Here is a 15,754-nt window from a genome sequence, read left to right as displayed (position 1 = left end):
GATGCAACACAATTATAAGGTAACAATTCGAAAGGAAACAATAACGAAACATCCATTTATCACTTAAGCACATATATTTGTATTAACACTTAAACTTTACGTTCTGTACATATAGAATGCTGGAATCTTTTTCATTTTGTAATAATATAAACACAAAATGTTTAAGTGTTGACACAAACAAATGTGCTTAAATGATAAATGGGCATTTTGTTATGTTTCCTACTGTGCCATGCCAAATTCAATTCTTCAATCAGAAGTGGATGAATTACACATCTGTGTTGAAACTGTCATAGAGTGGAAATGGTGTGTTTCCATACATGGGTTCCTATTCAAAGTATTATATACTCACTCCCCTCTACAGGCCCTGGAAGTTTGTAATGGGAATTTCCAAACACCTTGTAATGAAAATATCTATATTTCACTTCCAATACATCGCAGCATTGCTAACACTCAAGTGATTTATCAAAACGTCAATGTATTTATGCTTCAGAAAATTTTGATACCTCTAGTCAGTGTCCATGTCAGTGGCCTGGCCAGCACAACCATCATAAACCTTGTAAGACCAGGTGTTTCTCAATCATGAGCTGTCTCTCAGGACTGTCCTTAACTCAAACCTAATTAACCCCATATCACAACCATTTTTTTCAGTGGCCAAGATTGTAAGAACCTTGGGAGAAAGTGCATGCCGATTATACAGGCCCTTTCCTCAACTCCAAACATGTAGTATCGATCATGCTAACTTCCAACACATGTGATCATCCAAGTGCACACAAAAATTTTCACAACGGAAGGCATGGTTGATAACCTAGCACATACAATGGATAACAGCTCTTGGCTACCAAATTCGATAAATGCTGCTGTCACAATGGTGTTAGCCTTATACCACTAACAAAACCAGGGAAATTGAAAAAAAAAAAAAAAAATAGTATGGACTTTCAAGCACCAAATACTAAAGACCATTTGGGAGTCATTAGCTAATTATCAAGCATTAAGATCAAGAACTGAGGACTGTCAACACCTGCCAATGTTTGGTGATTTAAGTATAATTTTGGATGTGGGCGAACAACAGACCTTCCATCAGCATAAGTGGATAAGCTGGGATTTTTCTATGAAATACAGTACCCATAATTTTCAGACATTAGGTCCTGTGGTAACACAATTTCATTTATTCCAATGGTGAAAAGAGTACTACTTAAAATATAACTATGTGGCACTCTGTTCTGTTCTTCACATAGGCTACCAATGGTTGAGTCAATGTGAAAGAAACTATGAAATATGAAGTTTGGTATGAAAGCTAGCCTGTGGCCCAAGAAATGGAACGATCAGATTACATAAGTAACGGGTAAGGCGAACTCTAGATTGCAGTTTATTGGTAGAATCCTGAAGTGATGCAGTCCTTCAACAAAGGAAATTGCTTATAATACTTTAGTTCAACCAGTCTTAGAGTCACTTGCAGATAGACAACGCACTAAACAGAAGGGGCTGTTGAAATGTGTGTGAAATCTTATGGGACTTAACTGCTAAGGCCATCAGTCCCTAAGCTTACTCACTACTTAACTTATATTATCCTAAGGACAAGCACAGAGAGAAGAAGGGGCTGCTCACTAAATTCCAAAATCCGGTCTTCGCAGAGGATGTAGAGCATATATTATTAACACCAACTTTCAAATTGCGCAATTATCACCATTCAAAGAGAAGGGAAATTAGAACTCATACTGAGACGTTCAGACAGTCATTTTTCCCTCGCACGATCCATGAGTGGAACAGAGGGGGAGGGGGGGAAATATGACTTTGGCGTGAATAGTGCCCTCCGCCACACACCGCTTGGTGGCTGGCGGAGTATATATATAGATGTAGATGTAGAAGAAGCCTTTGTGCAATGTAGCTTAGATGTGGTAGCTCCACATAGTGCTGTAAGCCTATTTTTAGTGAAGGAATACAGTGATAATGTGTCGATGATGCAAAAGGCAAGTCTGATGGTATATTCAAGTAGCAAAAAGTGACCAATAGCAGACCTCGTCAGTCTAAATCCACACTGGAACAGTGATGGCAAATGTTTAGATTCGATCCACCAGGAAAATCTATTATTAATCATCCCCTCCAGTAGGGTGCATAGAATTGCCATTAAGCTAATCAGTCAATAACTATCCTTACTGCGTGGGTTTTAGCCAGGTATCAAAATTTGTATAATCATTCTTTCTTTGCAGTGTGTAGAAAAAATGTCTGCTTGTCATATCTTGTTGAATGTTGTTAGTATACCTAATTTCCCATTGCCACTACAGTGATGGAGCATTTGTTAATGTATTGTGTTTGGTTGTGGGCAAGTATCTGTGCACTCCTAATGCACTATCATATTCTCAACTGGATGACACTGACATTTCTGCATAATTCATTGTTAGAAGTTCAGAGGCATCATGGCGACCAGCATGCGACAATAATTTCAGGGATCTTGACTTGGGAATAGTAGCCATTTATGCATCTCAACTTGTCCCGGACTTTATCAGCTGGAGTACATGTGGTTATCAAAGCAGCATAGTGTTCCAGCAGTCTTTTATTCTGTTGTCCAGTAAGATGTTGTTCTCTAGCTCTAGAGTCTCAGTCAAATTGGTTTTGGAGTCAAGGGGTCTGTGCCATTTTATGGTTAGTTTTCTCACATTAATTGCAGCAGATATTTCTGTGGATCATCAGTGAAGTGACTTGCATTTACAATATCCCTATGAGAGAGGTACAGCAATTTTCGCTGCTTGCAGAATCAAACTCCTAACGTCTTGCACAATTTCGTTGAGTTATTTTGTTTGGTTCATAGTGATTTGGACTACTAAGGCCTGCTGCAAAGGCTCATTTTAAAAATGTAATAACTATCTGGTTACTTGAAAGCATGGGATCAATAAGATGACAGTATTAGTAGTTACTAACACACAAGTCATTTTAAGTACCCCATTTCATCACTGGTACTAGTGTGGAGCTACATAGCATAAGACCAAAAGAGCAAAAGCAGAGGAAGTACTGTGTGCATTAACGTGTATTGGACAGACAGTGCTGTGCAAACACAACATGGTGCCCTTTCCACATTTGTACTGTTTTTACAAAATACGCAGTAGTGTTCAACTGTGAAAGGATTCTTATCAGTCTGCTGCAATTCGTGTAATGCAATAGACAAAAGGGACTTATCAATGTTAGTTGCTTTAATTTAGCCCAATTACAATAATACACATTACAGTTCCATTGTAGTACAGCAAATATTAGGGGTAACAAAGATGAAGGATGATTAGATTGGTCTGCTGTTTGATCTTGTGCCATCTGTGGGGTAGTTCTCCATACTAATGGCTGTGTCTGCCACTAGTGATGCTTGTGGTGGTGGTGGGGAGAAAGGGGGAGGGGGGAGGGCACGTCTGTACCATTTGGTATGGTATTATTACTTATTTTCCTTGACCTTTCTTCAACTCTTACTGCCACTTTTGAAATTCCTTGAATTATGACTGGCAATCACATGTTCTGAAATCATGTGCCCCCCCTGCATTTTCTTTGACAAACTGGGCAAACCTTCTAGCACAGAGGATGTTAACCTAGAAAATTTGGATACTGGGATGGTTGTTGACAGGGCTCATCAGCATGTGCTGACCACAGTTACTGCAGATGGGTTCTGAGGTACACTGGGTAAACGTATGGCAAAATCAGTAACAACAAAAGCATCACATAGGTGGTCGAATGTATGGTCAACCATTGCATCTGAGCACCATACCTTTTACTTTTGTGGAAAGGTATTCAATTTGAAACCCGCAGGCCTTGGGCGAGCAGAGTAATTCTGTGGGATTGTAAGTTTCTTTACTGAATCTTCGATCCATTATGTCAGCAGAGACAGTCAAATCAATTTGGAAAATACAGTGTAGTCAAACCTGAAATGGGAACTACACTTTATTCTGCCGACACGATGATAGCACAAAGTATTAAAATCAGGACCTAATCAATGGGCATGTGGGCATAAACATGTAACACTGGGATCAATGGGGGCTGAAGAGAGATACAGGGCGGCACAAATAAAAGTGGCCAGGATGAGTGGATATGATTGGTGGTGAATGCATGCATATAACCACACCCCTTGACGTGCACACCACATGTACACCTGCCATGTGATCCACACAAGTTCAGAGCATAGCGAAGGTTGTGTCAGTCCAAGTACGGCAATGCAAAGGGGCAATGGTACTCACAGAGGAGCAGCGGGTGTTCGTTGTGGAAAGTTACCTGACAACAAAGTCATGGAAATGGTGTGGTCAGTTGTTTGCTCAGAAGTTTAATGGTGCCAGCAAAGAGTGCCATGCAACATGTATTCTGGATATGGCATCAGGGATCTTTTTTGAATGAGTCAAAAAACATTCTGTAACATGCCCGCACACCAGAAAGTGTGGCTGCTGATCACCAGAAAATGCTTCAGAGTTCTACTAAATCAACCTGAGGCCTGTCACAAAAGACTGGCATCTCACGTCGATCATGCAGACAAATACTCCACCTGGACCTGCACACGCATCCATACTGAGTGTCTGTTGTTCACCCATTAAAACTAGCAGATGCTCCTCAGCTCCTCCAGTTTTGTGAGTGACCATTCACTGAGATAACAATGAATGGCTCGGTCATGGATCTGTTCTTTATGTCTGATGAAGCCTGGTGTCACCTAACATGTCAACTCACAGAATCATAGGTTCTGGGCAGTGGAGAATCCGCATAACTTCCACACGACACCTTTACATGATCAGAAGGTTGGAGTTTGGTGTGCAATGTCTGCACACCGCATTACTGGTCCCATCATCTTTCATCAGACATTGACTATAGCGTGTTAACATTGACAACATTCTGAAACTATTTGTAGCAGCATTAACGGAAGAGGAAAAGACCTACAGTTACTCCCAACAGAATAGAGCAACTGTCAATACAGCCAGCTGAACCTTGGGGCACAGTTGCACAATCTTCATGTCTGACAGAGTTTTTAGCAAAAGTCAGTCTGGTCACAGCCCTAGCTGGCCACCCAAGTCACCTGGTATGCCAATGTGTGATTACTTTGTGTGGGGAGCCCTCAAGTCTAAGGTGTATCACAACAACTGCAATAGAACAGTTTGGATGAGACTGAAGCAATTCCAGCACTCCAGCTTAGATCCATCTTAAGCAACTTGCTGACCAGGGCCCAAAAGTGCCAAGAGATGAATGGTAGTCACTTTGAACATTTACTATAGTCAGGTTATTACTGTATTTTCTTTCCACTACTGTGTTTGTTTGTATCCCAGAAATCTGTTATCCAGGTCAATTTTATTTGCCCCACCCTGTATATAATCATAGGAGGTGGAATTGCAGCATGAGAAGGGGATTGCTCAGGGCCCTATGTTCACCATGCTCATACCTCTGAAGGAGTAGAGCCTTTTGAAGGGACCTGGAATGGACTAAAATTCAACACTGCTGGGATTTCTCAGCAACATGAACTGACAGGGTTATCTGGTTTCCAGCCTTGAGATTACCTTAAGCTGTGCTTGTTTTACTGTATCAATAAACACTCTAGTAGTAAAGATGCAACTTTTCACTCTCAATATGTTAAAAATTACAGTAAAAACAGTATTGCTGCAACAGTATTAAATTGTTTGTATTATCTGTGATGGCATTCACATGGCACATTCAAATTTTATTTCCTTACATGAAGTGACAGATGATGGCAGCACTCATGATGTCAATAGAGACATGTCAACAGAGACTAATACTCAGTGTTCTTAAAATAAGATGCTATGATTTCATTTTACTCAGGCAGTTTGTGTCATAGTATGCAACTAATCTTCTGTAACTTTCTCTTAGTTCCAACTTACCTGTCCACAGAAACCTTGTCAAACAACACTCCAGTTCAACACAGAACATTTCTAACAAATTGACCATTTCTGATAGTTTTGTTTTGAACACATCCTGCCATCTACTGAACACCAGTAGAACATGTCCAATAAATGCTTTATTTTTTCTACAATGAAACAATGAATAACCTGGAAATTTGCATATCTGTACATCTACTGTCTATAGAAATGAGTTGTAAGCAGTCAGTTTAAAATAAATAATAATGTCAATTACTAAAAGGTAGATAAAAACAGTGAAACTACCACTAGGTGCTAAAAAGTTGGACGTCCACGACTCTTCACAGAACAGGGGGTTCACAGGCTTGTCTGCTCTGTAAAGTAGGATGATGGTGATCTGTGGCATTTCTGCCAAAAAGAACACAATGCTGGTGCACGCACAAGTGTTTTGGAGAACATCATTCATTGTACATTGTGAACATAGAGCTCCGCAGCAGATCACCCCACATGTCTTCACACATTGACCCAACGACTTCATCAATTGTAACTGGAGTGGGCACTAGACCAGTGGGATTCAGGTCAATGGAAGCATCCGATTCCACTCGTCTGCTTTGAACCATGACGTAAGGGTGTTGTGGTGTGTGACGTCATTACGACGTGGAGTTTGAGTTGGTTGTGTTTGTAGATGTCGTTGTGTTTGATGGCGTCTCTCTCTCTCTCTCTCTCTCTCTCTCTCTCTCTCTGTGTGTGTGTGTGTGTGTGTGTGTGTGTTTTTAGGATGGCGGGCCGAAATTTGTTGGTGGTAAAGTGTTTGTTTTTTTGGGTCTATTTTTCTCGAGTTGTAATGTTTTGTGTATTTATTGTGTATTGAATGTTTTTCAATTTACCTTGGGATGTTTGAGTTTTCAATTTTTGAGGTGTTGTGGTTTTGTTTTTGATAGATGTAGGTGTTGGTTTTTTCCTATCAGTAGTTATAGTTGACCTATATAGGTCAAGGGAAATGACCAATTCCAATTTTCATATTTTTATATGTGGGTATAGGTGTTTTGGTACCATCAGCTGTGGTCAAGGGAAATGTCTGATTCCAATTTCCATAGTTTTTGCTGTACACGTGGGTGTTTTTGTATCGTCAGCTGCCGTTGACCTATATAGGTCAAGGAAAGTGTCCGATTCCTGCAGATTTTGTAATTATATTTTTGTTCATCTTGTGTATTTTGGGATCGTGGTGTTTTTTTTTTTTTTTCCCCCCCCCCCCCCCTGTCGCCTCCCTAAAACCCCCGATTACCCGCAGTTGTACTGTTAGTTTGATTGTATTTTTGGAGGGAGATGTTATTGTCTTATTTATACGAATTTTCGTGTTTGTTGCCGTGTGTATGTAGTGATATCATAGGTGCCATATTGGAGATGCTTAGAATAGCCATTTCCACCATATTGATGATGTCATGGGTCAAAGCAGACAGGTGGAATCGGACACTGCCATATTCCCTGGGATTCGACTGTTGATCAATGGAAACTTGTCACATCTTTGGATGAATCACATTTCTGCTTCACTAGGTTGATGGTCGTCTTCACAAATGCCATCACTGAAATGAACAGCAGCTCAAAACATGCAGCAGACCATGGCTGCAGGCTGGTGAGAGCAGTATTACACTATGGGAGACATTTTCCTACACTTGCATGGGACCTGTGGTAGTAATCGAAGACACACTGAAAGCTGCAATCAATCTGCATCACTTCATGCTTGATTTCTTCCCTGACAGTGATGTTATCTTTCTGCAGTATAACTGTCCATGTCTCGGAGCCAGAACTGTACTTCAGTGGTTTGAGGAGCATTATAGAGAACTCATGTTGATGCCTCAGCAATCAAATTCGCATGATGTAAGTTCCAAAGAACCCCTCTGGGTCGCTATCGGGCACCATCACCTCATACGCAAATCAGCGGCACTTGATTTATGCGAATTACATGACCAGTGTGTAGACATCAAATTCCACATACCTCAATAAACTGCCGGGTCCCTGATACGCATATTCAGTGATGTATTTCATTCGAAAGATGGGCAAACAAACTATTAGGAAGGTGATCATAATGTTTTGGCTCATCAGTGTATGTGTCAACACATTTGGCTTGGTGGGTCAGTAATAAAGTGCCAACTACAGGTCCAAAATTTATGTCACTAATCACTTCTTTCACCTCTGGCAATGTTCTAACTGACCTTTGGTTTGATGGCAGCTGTACCTTATTCACAGCTGAGGAATGAAATCATTTTGGCTGATAATCAGGAAGGAGGTACACTGACACAAGTATTTGGTCTCACCAACTACAGTTTAATGTATGTAACTTGCAGATGCCATTCTTCCCACTGACTCTTTAACTCATCACTTGTTCAACTACTTTGCTAAGTTTCAATACACTGCACATCAAGCCACAGGATTTTCCACACATACTTTCTTGGCTGCAAAATCTGTTAATATAGGCCCTATTTCTCTGAATGCTCATGTTGCCGGCACGTTCACAGGAGCTCAGTCCATCAGTTCACCTGATGATGGCGACATGTATGATGGCCGAAATATTGTGCCCGTTGGACACTATAGACCGGCAGCACACCCGTGGATATTTTGATTATTGCTTCATTTATATGTGAATGTAAACTGTTCCTAAGAGTAATACTAGTGAATGTCGTTTTCAGGTTTCCAGCAAGGTGGCAGTGTGAAAAATCACAAAGTTTTCATCGGCCTCATGGTTAGGCCTTAAGGGACTGAACAGCAAGGTCTTCAGTCCCTCGGTCAAGAGATATTTCATCTGGAGTTAGTGATGCCAGCCTGAAATGTGACTGAATTATGGAAGTATGTAGGAGTGGTAACATCGAGGCAATCAATGCAATATTGATTCCAGAGATGAGAAATAGTTTAAAGAGAAGTAAAAGTAATCACTCTGTCTAGTACATAAGTCAGAGCAGACAAGGGGTCCCCCATGGTTCACCTATGGCGAGAGGAACCCCAGCTGCATCTGACCCCTGCCAACTGGATTATGGGAAAAGACAGTCACGGGGTAAAGAACGCCTTTTAGCTGGGAGATTAATAATACAGACAGCTAAAAACGTAATGGACATCAGTTGGATCAACAATAATAAAATAAGGTGAGAGAAATAAACATGTCTGGAGGTGGGTGGGGGCTCAGGCAGGTGCTTCCTGGGGCTCTAATCCAATGGGGACTGTTCCTCCCACAGTTTACCCAACCTAGATCCATTCCAGTGAAAGTGTTACAGAGAAATTACACCCATTACACATGGGAGTGATACCCCTAAAATGGAAAATACAGTGTAGCCAAAAAAGGGACTAACCACATATAAATGCAATTAAAACACAGTAAAATAGGGTTGACCAAGGCAGCTGACAGAGAAGGTAGGGTTGAGGATCTCCCAAACCCAGCATGTGTTTGGAGATGCCCCAAACTGAACTAGAAAGTAGTTTGAAGTTATATCTGAGAATAAAAATCGTTTTCACATAGAAAATGGAGAACCAGTTCAAGTTTTCTGTGACAAGTCTGCCAAAATTATAAGCAAAGAATCTGCAGACACCACGGTTAGCATGGAGAGCCAGGAGGATGAGCATTCTATCAGGATGTGAGACACTGTTGCTAAGGCTCTGGAACCATACTGTAGTGCTGGCTCATTACAAACAATAAAACTATGGGTTAATCTGGTATGAACAGTCCAGGACTCTAACAAGAGCCCAGTGCAGCAGTACTATTGTGGAGTTTGTCAGAGAGCACAGTGGCCCACCAGATGTTCCATCTCCAAATAAGGAGGGGTCTTATTTGCACCCACAAATATGCACCTAGGATTGTCAAAATGAATGTTGGGTGAGTAATCACTTCTCTATCAAAATATTCCCTGGGATACCCACATGACCTGGTACCCAGAGAAAGGAAATGAACAGGCAGTATTACTCAGGTCACAGAGAAGATCATGAATAATAGACATTACAGGGTGACGAGAATAACGTAGGTAAATAGACTGGAGACAGCTCATTGAGTCACTCCAAATTAAAAAGCGGTTGAGGTCTGTTTAATAAAATGTAAGGCTCTGTTAAAGACTATCAGCTCTGCTTTAAAAACACTACATGTTCCCACCAACAAATGTTGTTTCTGATCAGTGAGGATGTAAAAGCATATTCCATTCTATCCATGGTTTTAGAGTAGTCAGTGTAAATGATGATAGCAGCCTCATACTGCTGAAGACCTGATAGGAACAGACAGGCAGACACAAGAAAGTCATGTGCATAAAAATTTATGTCCTTGAATTAGATTGGTCCTAATTCATGGTCTGGATACTGATCAAGGTGGGAGGGTCTTGTAGGGCAGGTGCGTGAGTAGGAAAACACAGACAGCACATTCTGAGGGAGTTAGGCAGAGGTGCCATCAGAGGGCTTTTAGACACATTCTAACTGTAATCCCACCTGAGGGAAGGTATCTGGAATCAATGCCCCTTGTATGCAAAAAGAATTTGTAAGTTGGTTGATTAGGAAACCGCTGGCTGGTAATTGCATTAATGTGCGAGAGTTGGTACCATCCGAGTTGAAGAGGGAAGATCTCCACTTTGTCAAGGAGACTGGCTACAGGAGTAGTCCAGAAGCAACCAGTAACATCTTACTCCACTATGATGGACAGGGTTAAAATAATTTCAAAGCAAAAAGTGTCACTGAGCTGGAAATCTGGCAACCATAGTCCAATCAGGACAAGACCAGGGTATGGTAAATATGGAGGAGAGTAGTGCGCTCTGCTTTCGAATGCAGCTAGTCTTTAGTTGACAAATATGGAGCAGCCACATCAACTTTTTATCAAAGAGGAGCCACAAAAATTGGGACTTTACAACAAAGTTCAAGTGCTGGGTATCCAAGTAGAGATCTGTGTCAAGATGGAAAATGGTACGATGACAAAAATGCATGACCTGCGTATTCATGGGTAAGAACTGGAAGACAATAGAAAGTGTGCCAGTGGATGCCCTTCAGAGGGTGCCTTGAAATTGGCATTCTGCCCAGACTGCAGAATGGGAACTAGACCAAATACAAAAGTCATCAACACACAGCACCACTGGTTGGATAGAGGTCACTTTCCCATAAATGGTGATGAGGAAGAGAGTAACATTCAGTATGGAGTGCTGCACGACACCATTCTCTTGGACCCATGGGGAGCTGAGTAATGTACCTATTCTATCCTGACACAACCAATGAGATAAAAAGCGATGAATAAAAATTGGTAGAAAGCTTCAAAAGCCACACTCAGGGACGATAAGTTAAACGTGATGTCGGCAAGCACTGTTTCATCTCTTACGTAGGTCAAGACAAACTACAATGATGTGTTGATGTTTATAAAAAGCCCATCAAGATTGCTGATTCCAACCTTACAAAATGGTTGGTTGTAGATTGTTCCTCTTAGAAACCATACTATTAGGGAGACAAAAGCCCTTGCAATTCAAGAACCCAGCATAATCGTCATGCTACCACCCTTTCAAACAATATGCTGAGTATGTTGGTGAGGTTAATCAGTTAGAATCTGTTGATGGACATGCAGTTTTTGCTTGATTTATGGATTAGTACAATGATATTATTTTGCCATTATGAGAAGACAACATTTTCTATCCAAGTGCGGTTGAAGACCTTAAGTAAACAGAGCCTTTCAGATGCTGGACCATCTGATTATGAACCAAATCAAGACCTGGGGCCATTTCGTGTCACAAGTCAAGAGCATGAAACAGTTCCTAATCAGTGAAAGGTGCAGTATATAATTTAGCATTATGGGGGTAAAAATGTCTTCAACATGCCTTTCATGCATTCAAAAAGTAGCCAGCTGCGCACATTGTTGGAAAGTGGGTCACAAGGTGTTCAAACAAGAACTGATGCACTGGTAGAAATAGCCCTATGAAAGAAGAGACCCAGAACAGTTGATGGCCTTTGCACGCCCAGAAGACTATGGATCTTGGTCCACACCTGGGTTGAAAAGGAATACATTTTCAAGGAGGAGATGTAGCACTCCCAGTATTCCTTCTAACTTGATTTAAGTAGACAGTGACCCTTGGCATGAAGCCACCTAATAGCAATGAGCGTGGTCTGAGGGGGATGTTGTTTGAGTCGTTGCAGGGCCCTTTGAAGATTTTGAATAGCTATTGCAATGTCTTTGGTCCACCATAGCATTGGTCCACAGTGGAAGAGGTCTGTAGAAAGGGGAACAACAGCTCCAGAGGCAGTGAGTGATCACACTGGAGATATACCCCACAACATTGTTAGCGCAATCTGATGCTGAGGGAATGAAGGTGATAGCAATGCTTCACAATTGACAGCTGGCTCTTTGAAGAGAAGGAGAAGAGGAGGAGAGAATTTATTGGATTAAGTTGGTTCTCTAAAAGTGTGTCAGTCCCCTGCCTGAAGGTAATTAAATGTTACAAATGATGATAGCTGGGGTCATTCAGATGCTCATGCTTCCAATATGGTACTGAGGGGAATCCACTCACTGACAATATCTGTGTGAACCAATGTACAAACTACTCCAGATGCTCTCTTGGGGTCAGTATGGTTCTGACAGAACGCAAGGCAAACTCAAGAGGTTGAAGAATGGTCGTCAGTGAAATGCGTTTCTTGGAGGGCAACACAGATTGCAGAAACAGAAGAAATTAGTGGTTTTAGTTCTGGCAAGCAAAAATAATATTCAGTCTAAATAATATCCATTCTCACTGCATTGAATTATCCTGTTAAAAGTATTCTAGTTAAGCATGTAGGACCAGAAGGATAGGTCATGCCCCAGGGTCACTGTCTGTACGAAAGGGGATGAAAACAACAATGAACATTGATTCTTAATGGGACAGTTTGGAGGGGTGTGGCACCTCTGGAGTCACAGGAGTAGCTTTCTTCCATGATTTCGTATTTTTCTCTTTCACTACTTTTCACACTTGAGAATCTTGTGAGGGCTTATCCATCATTGGCATAACAACCAGAGATGACTGGTCAGCCCTGGGACCCACAGTCCACAGCTCCTTCAGCCACTGGCAGCTGTCCATTTGCTGGGCTACAGACTTCCGGGGAGAGGGTTTCCTAAAAGGTGCCCTGTTGATGGTACACACCAGATGAGGATACTGCTTCTCCGGCTGAGTGTAGGGAGCCGAAGTTTCTGCAGATGATCTACATCTACATACATACTCCGCAAGCCACAGTACAGTGCGTGAGGAGGATACCGATCGTTTCCCTTCCTGCTCTACTCATAGGTACAGCAATGAAAAAACAACTGGATATATACCTTCACATGAGTCCTAATTTCTCATATCTTCGCTGTCCTTAGGGGAAATGTATGTTGTTGGCAGTAGGATTGTTGTGCAATTAGCTTCAAATTCTGGTTCTCTAAATTTTCTCAGTATTGTTCCTCAAAAAGAATGTTGCCTTCCCTAGAGTGATTCCCATTTGAGTCCCCAAAGCATCTCCATAACACGTGTGTGTTGTTTGAACCTACCAGTAACAAATTTAGTTACCCATCTCTGAACTGCATCGATGTCTTGCTTTAATTCAACTTCTTGTGGATCGCAAACACTCAACCAGTGCTCAAGAATAGGTTGCACTAATGTCCTATATATGGTTTCCTTTACAGACAAACAACATTTTTCAAAAATTCTCCCATTAAACCGAAGTTGTCCTTCTGCCCTCCCTACCACACTCCTCATATGCTCTTTCCATTTCATATCACTTTGCAACATTACACACAGATATTTAAAAGATGTGACTGTATCAAGTAGGCCACTACTAATGCTGCAGTCAAACACTATGGCTTCATTTTTCCTACTCATCTGCATTAAATACATTTTCCTACATTTAACGCTACCTGCCATTCATCTCACTAACCATGAAAAGCACCAGTATATAGGGTTTCCTTTCCAATCACGCACCGAGCAAGGTGGCTAAGACAGCGTTACTGCAGTGTTATCATATTTGGGAGAATAGGGGTTCATAGCCCGTCTGGCCATCTTGGCTTGGGTTTTCCCAAGTTGCTACTGTGAATGCTGGGATGGACCCATTGATAAGGGCATGGCCGACTTCCTACCCTATCCTCGCCTACTTTGTATAGGTTTTATAAATGTATTTCATATTTCTGTGATGTTTGATATGTCCGATACTGTTGTGCAGAATGGTCTAAGGACGAATAAATAATTTTATTTACGACACTGAAAAATGAAATCGAATCAAGCATTATAAGTTACTAAACTAACTCCGTCTACAGGCCGCAAGCGACCCATCGGGACCATCCGACCGCCGTATCATCCTCAGGTGAGGATGCGGATAGGAGGGGCATGGGGTCAGCACACCGCTCTCCCGGTCGTTATGACGGTTTTCTTTGACCGGAGCCGCTACTATTCGGTCGAGTAGCTCCTCAATTGGCATCACGAGGCTGAGTGCACCCCGAAAAATGGCAACAGCACGTGGCGGCGGGATGGTGACCCATCCAAGCGCCGGCCACGCCCGACAGCGCTTAACGTCGGTGATCTCACGGGAACCGGTGTATCCACTGTGGCAAGGCCGTTGCCCATTATAAGTTACTCAGGGAAAAAAATGCGGTGAAGTACAACCTCTTGCCAAATCTACGGGAAGATTGTCGGTCAGCAGTTCGGTCCGTTTGTACATAAAAATTCACCGGAAAACACTGACGTTACCTACACCTTAAGCATGCATATAACTACAGTGGATGGACAAAAATATGGAAACACCATACACACAACACATTACCATGTCTTAATACGGTATAGGGAAAATACTGGCATCCAAAACAGCTTCCAGTCGTCCAGGGATGGATAAATACATGCCCTGTATGTTTTCAAGGGAATAATATACCATTCTTCCAAAACAGCGTCAAGTTCAGGAACGATGGTAGACGTAGATTGCGATTACGCACGCTCCTGTGTGTGTGTTTGTGGTTTACGGGCGCTAAACAGCGGGGTCATCAGCGCCCAAACGCATAAAAACAGGAACACATGCACGCACGCTCCTCTCCAAAGTAGAACACAAAGGCTCAATAATATTGAGATCTGGTAACTGTGGTGCCAGGGGAAGATGCGATAATTCACCCTCGTGTTCACAAAACCAGTCCTGCGCAACGTGAGCTGTTTAAACGGGGACACTGTCGCCTTGAAACACCATTGGGGACAAACACTGAACCATGGAATACAACAGAACAACCTGTAGGCTTCGTCAGCATCTGCATTTATATTCAAGCACGCATTTCTCGCGGTGTTTCCGTATCTGAATCATAAAATACAACAAAACAACCTGGAGGCTTCGCAAGCATCTGCAGTTATGTTAAAGCATGCATTTCTCGCGGTGTTTCCGTATTTAAGTCCAACGCCTTGTCCATAAATACATATCAAATGTGCCACAAAAATTCAAGAAGCTGTTTTTACCCTTATAGGAGCTTTCCCAGAAATGTTCTTAACTGTAGATAGGCTCAAAGTTTTTATGTACGTTGCCATAGTTTGTCTGGAATGTACGAAGCTCAATCCAAATCAAATTTAGAACACAATTACGCGAAACAACTTTCAAAACAAACAACTAAACCCCAACGGGTGTAGACATTTCTAATAGTAAACACTTCCTGTTTCCTTATCATCTCCTACACGTGTATTCAAAGATATTACCATTGTTAAATTACTTCATATTCTTAAAAAAAAGACCGCCTTAATTGTTTCCTTTTTCTCTGCAGGAAATTAATGTGACCAAATTACCCAAAAAATTCGTTTATTACGTGATTTTGGAAGCATTACAGGTAATTTAAGATTCATTAAAGTATTGTAAGTTTTATTTTCCTTTTGTTTCAATTAAATGTCAGGATATTTCCTCGTTACTTTTGTTTAATTGAGATAAAGTTGCATTTGTTCCTGGAGCAAACAATTCTGCATGGTCTA

At 41.6% G+C, this 15,754-nt stretch overlaps 1 protein-coding gene across 1 annotated transcript in view; it reads right to left on the bottom strand.

Moving 5' to 3' along the window:
• LOC126248587 (lipoamide acyltransferase component of branched-chain alpha-keto acid dehydrogenase complex, mitochondrial) overlaps positions 1–15,456 on the bottom strand; it is a 103,628-nt gene extending 88,172 nt beyond the window's left edge. Inside the window, exon 1 of the mRNA XM_049949699.1 lies at positions 15,254–15,456. Coding sequence (XP_049805656.1) covers positions 15,254–15,322 — 69 coding nt within the window. The 5' untranslated portion in view covers positions 15,323–15,456. The remainder of the gene's footprint in view (positions 1–15,253) is intronic.
• Positions 15,457–15,754: the final 298 nt, after the last annotated feature.

This window comes from Schistocerca nitens, chromosome 3 (assembly GCF_023898315.1).
Source record: "Schistocerca nitens isolate TAMUIC-IGC-003100 chromosome 3, iqSchNite1.1, whole genome shotgun sequence".
Lineage (NCBI taxonomy): Eukaryota > Metazoa > Arthropoda > Insecta > Orthoptera > Acrididae > Schistocerca > Schistocerca nitens.
This window is presented reverse-complemented; position numbering and strand designations above follow the sequence as displayed.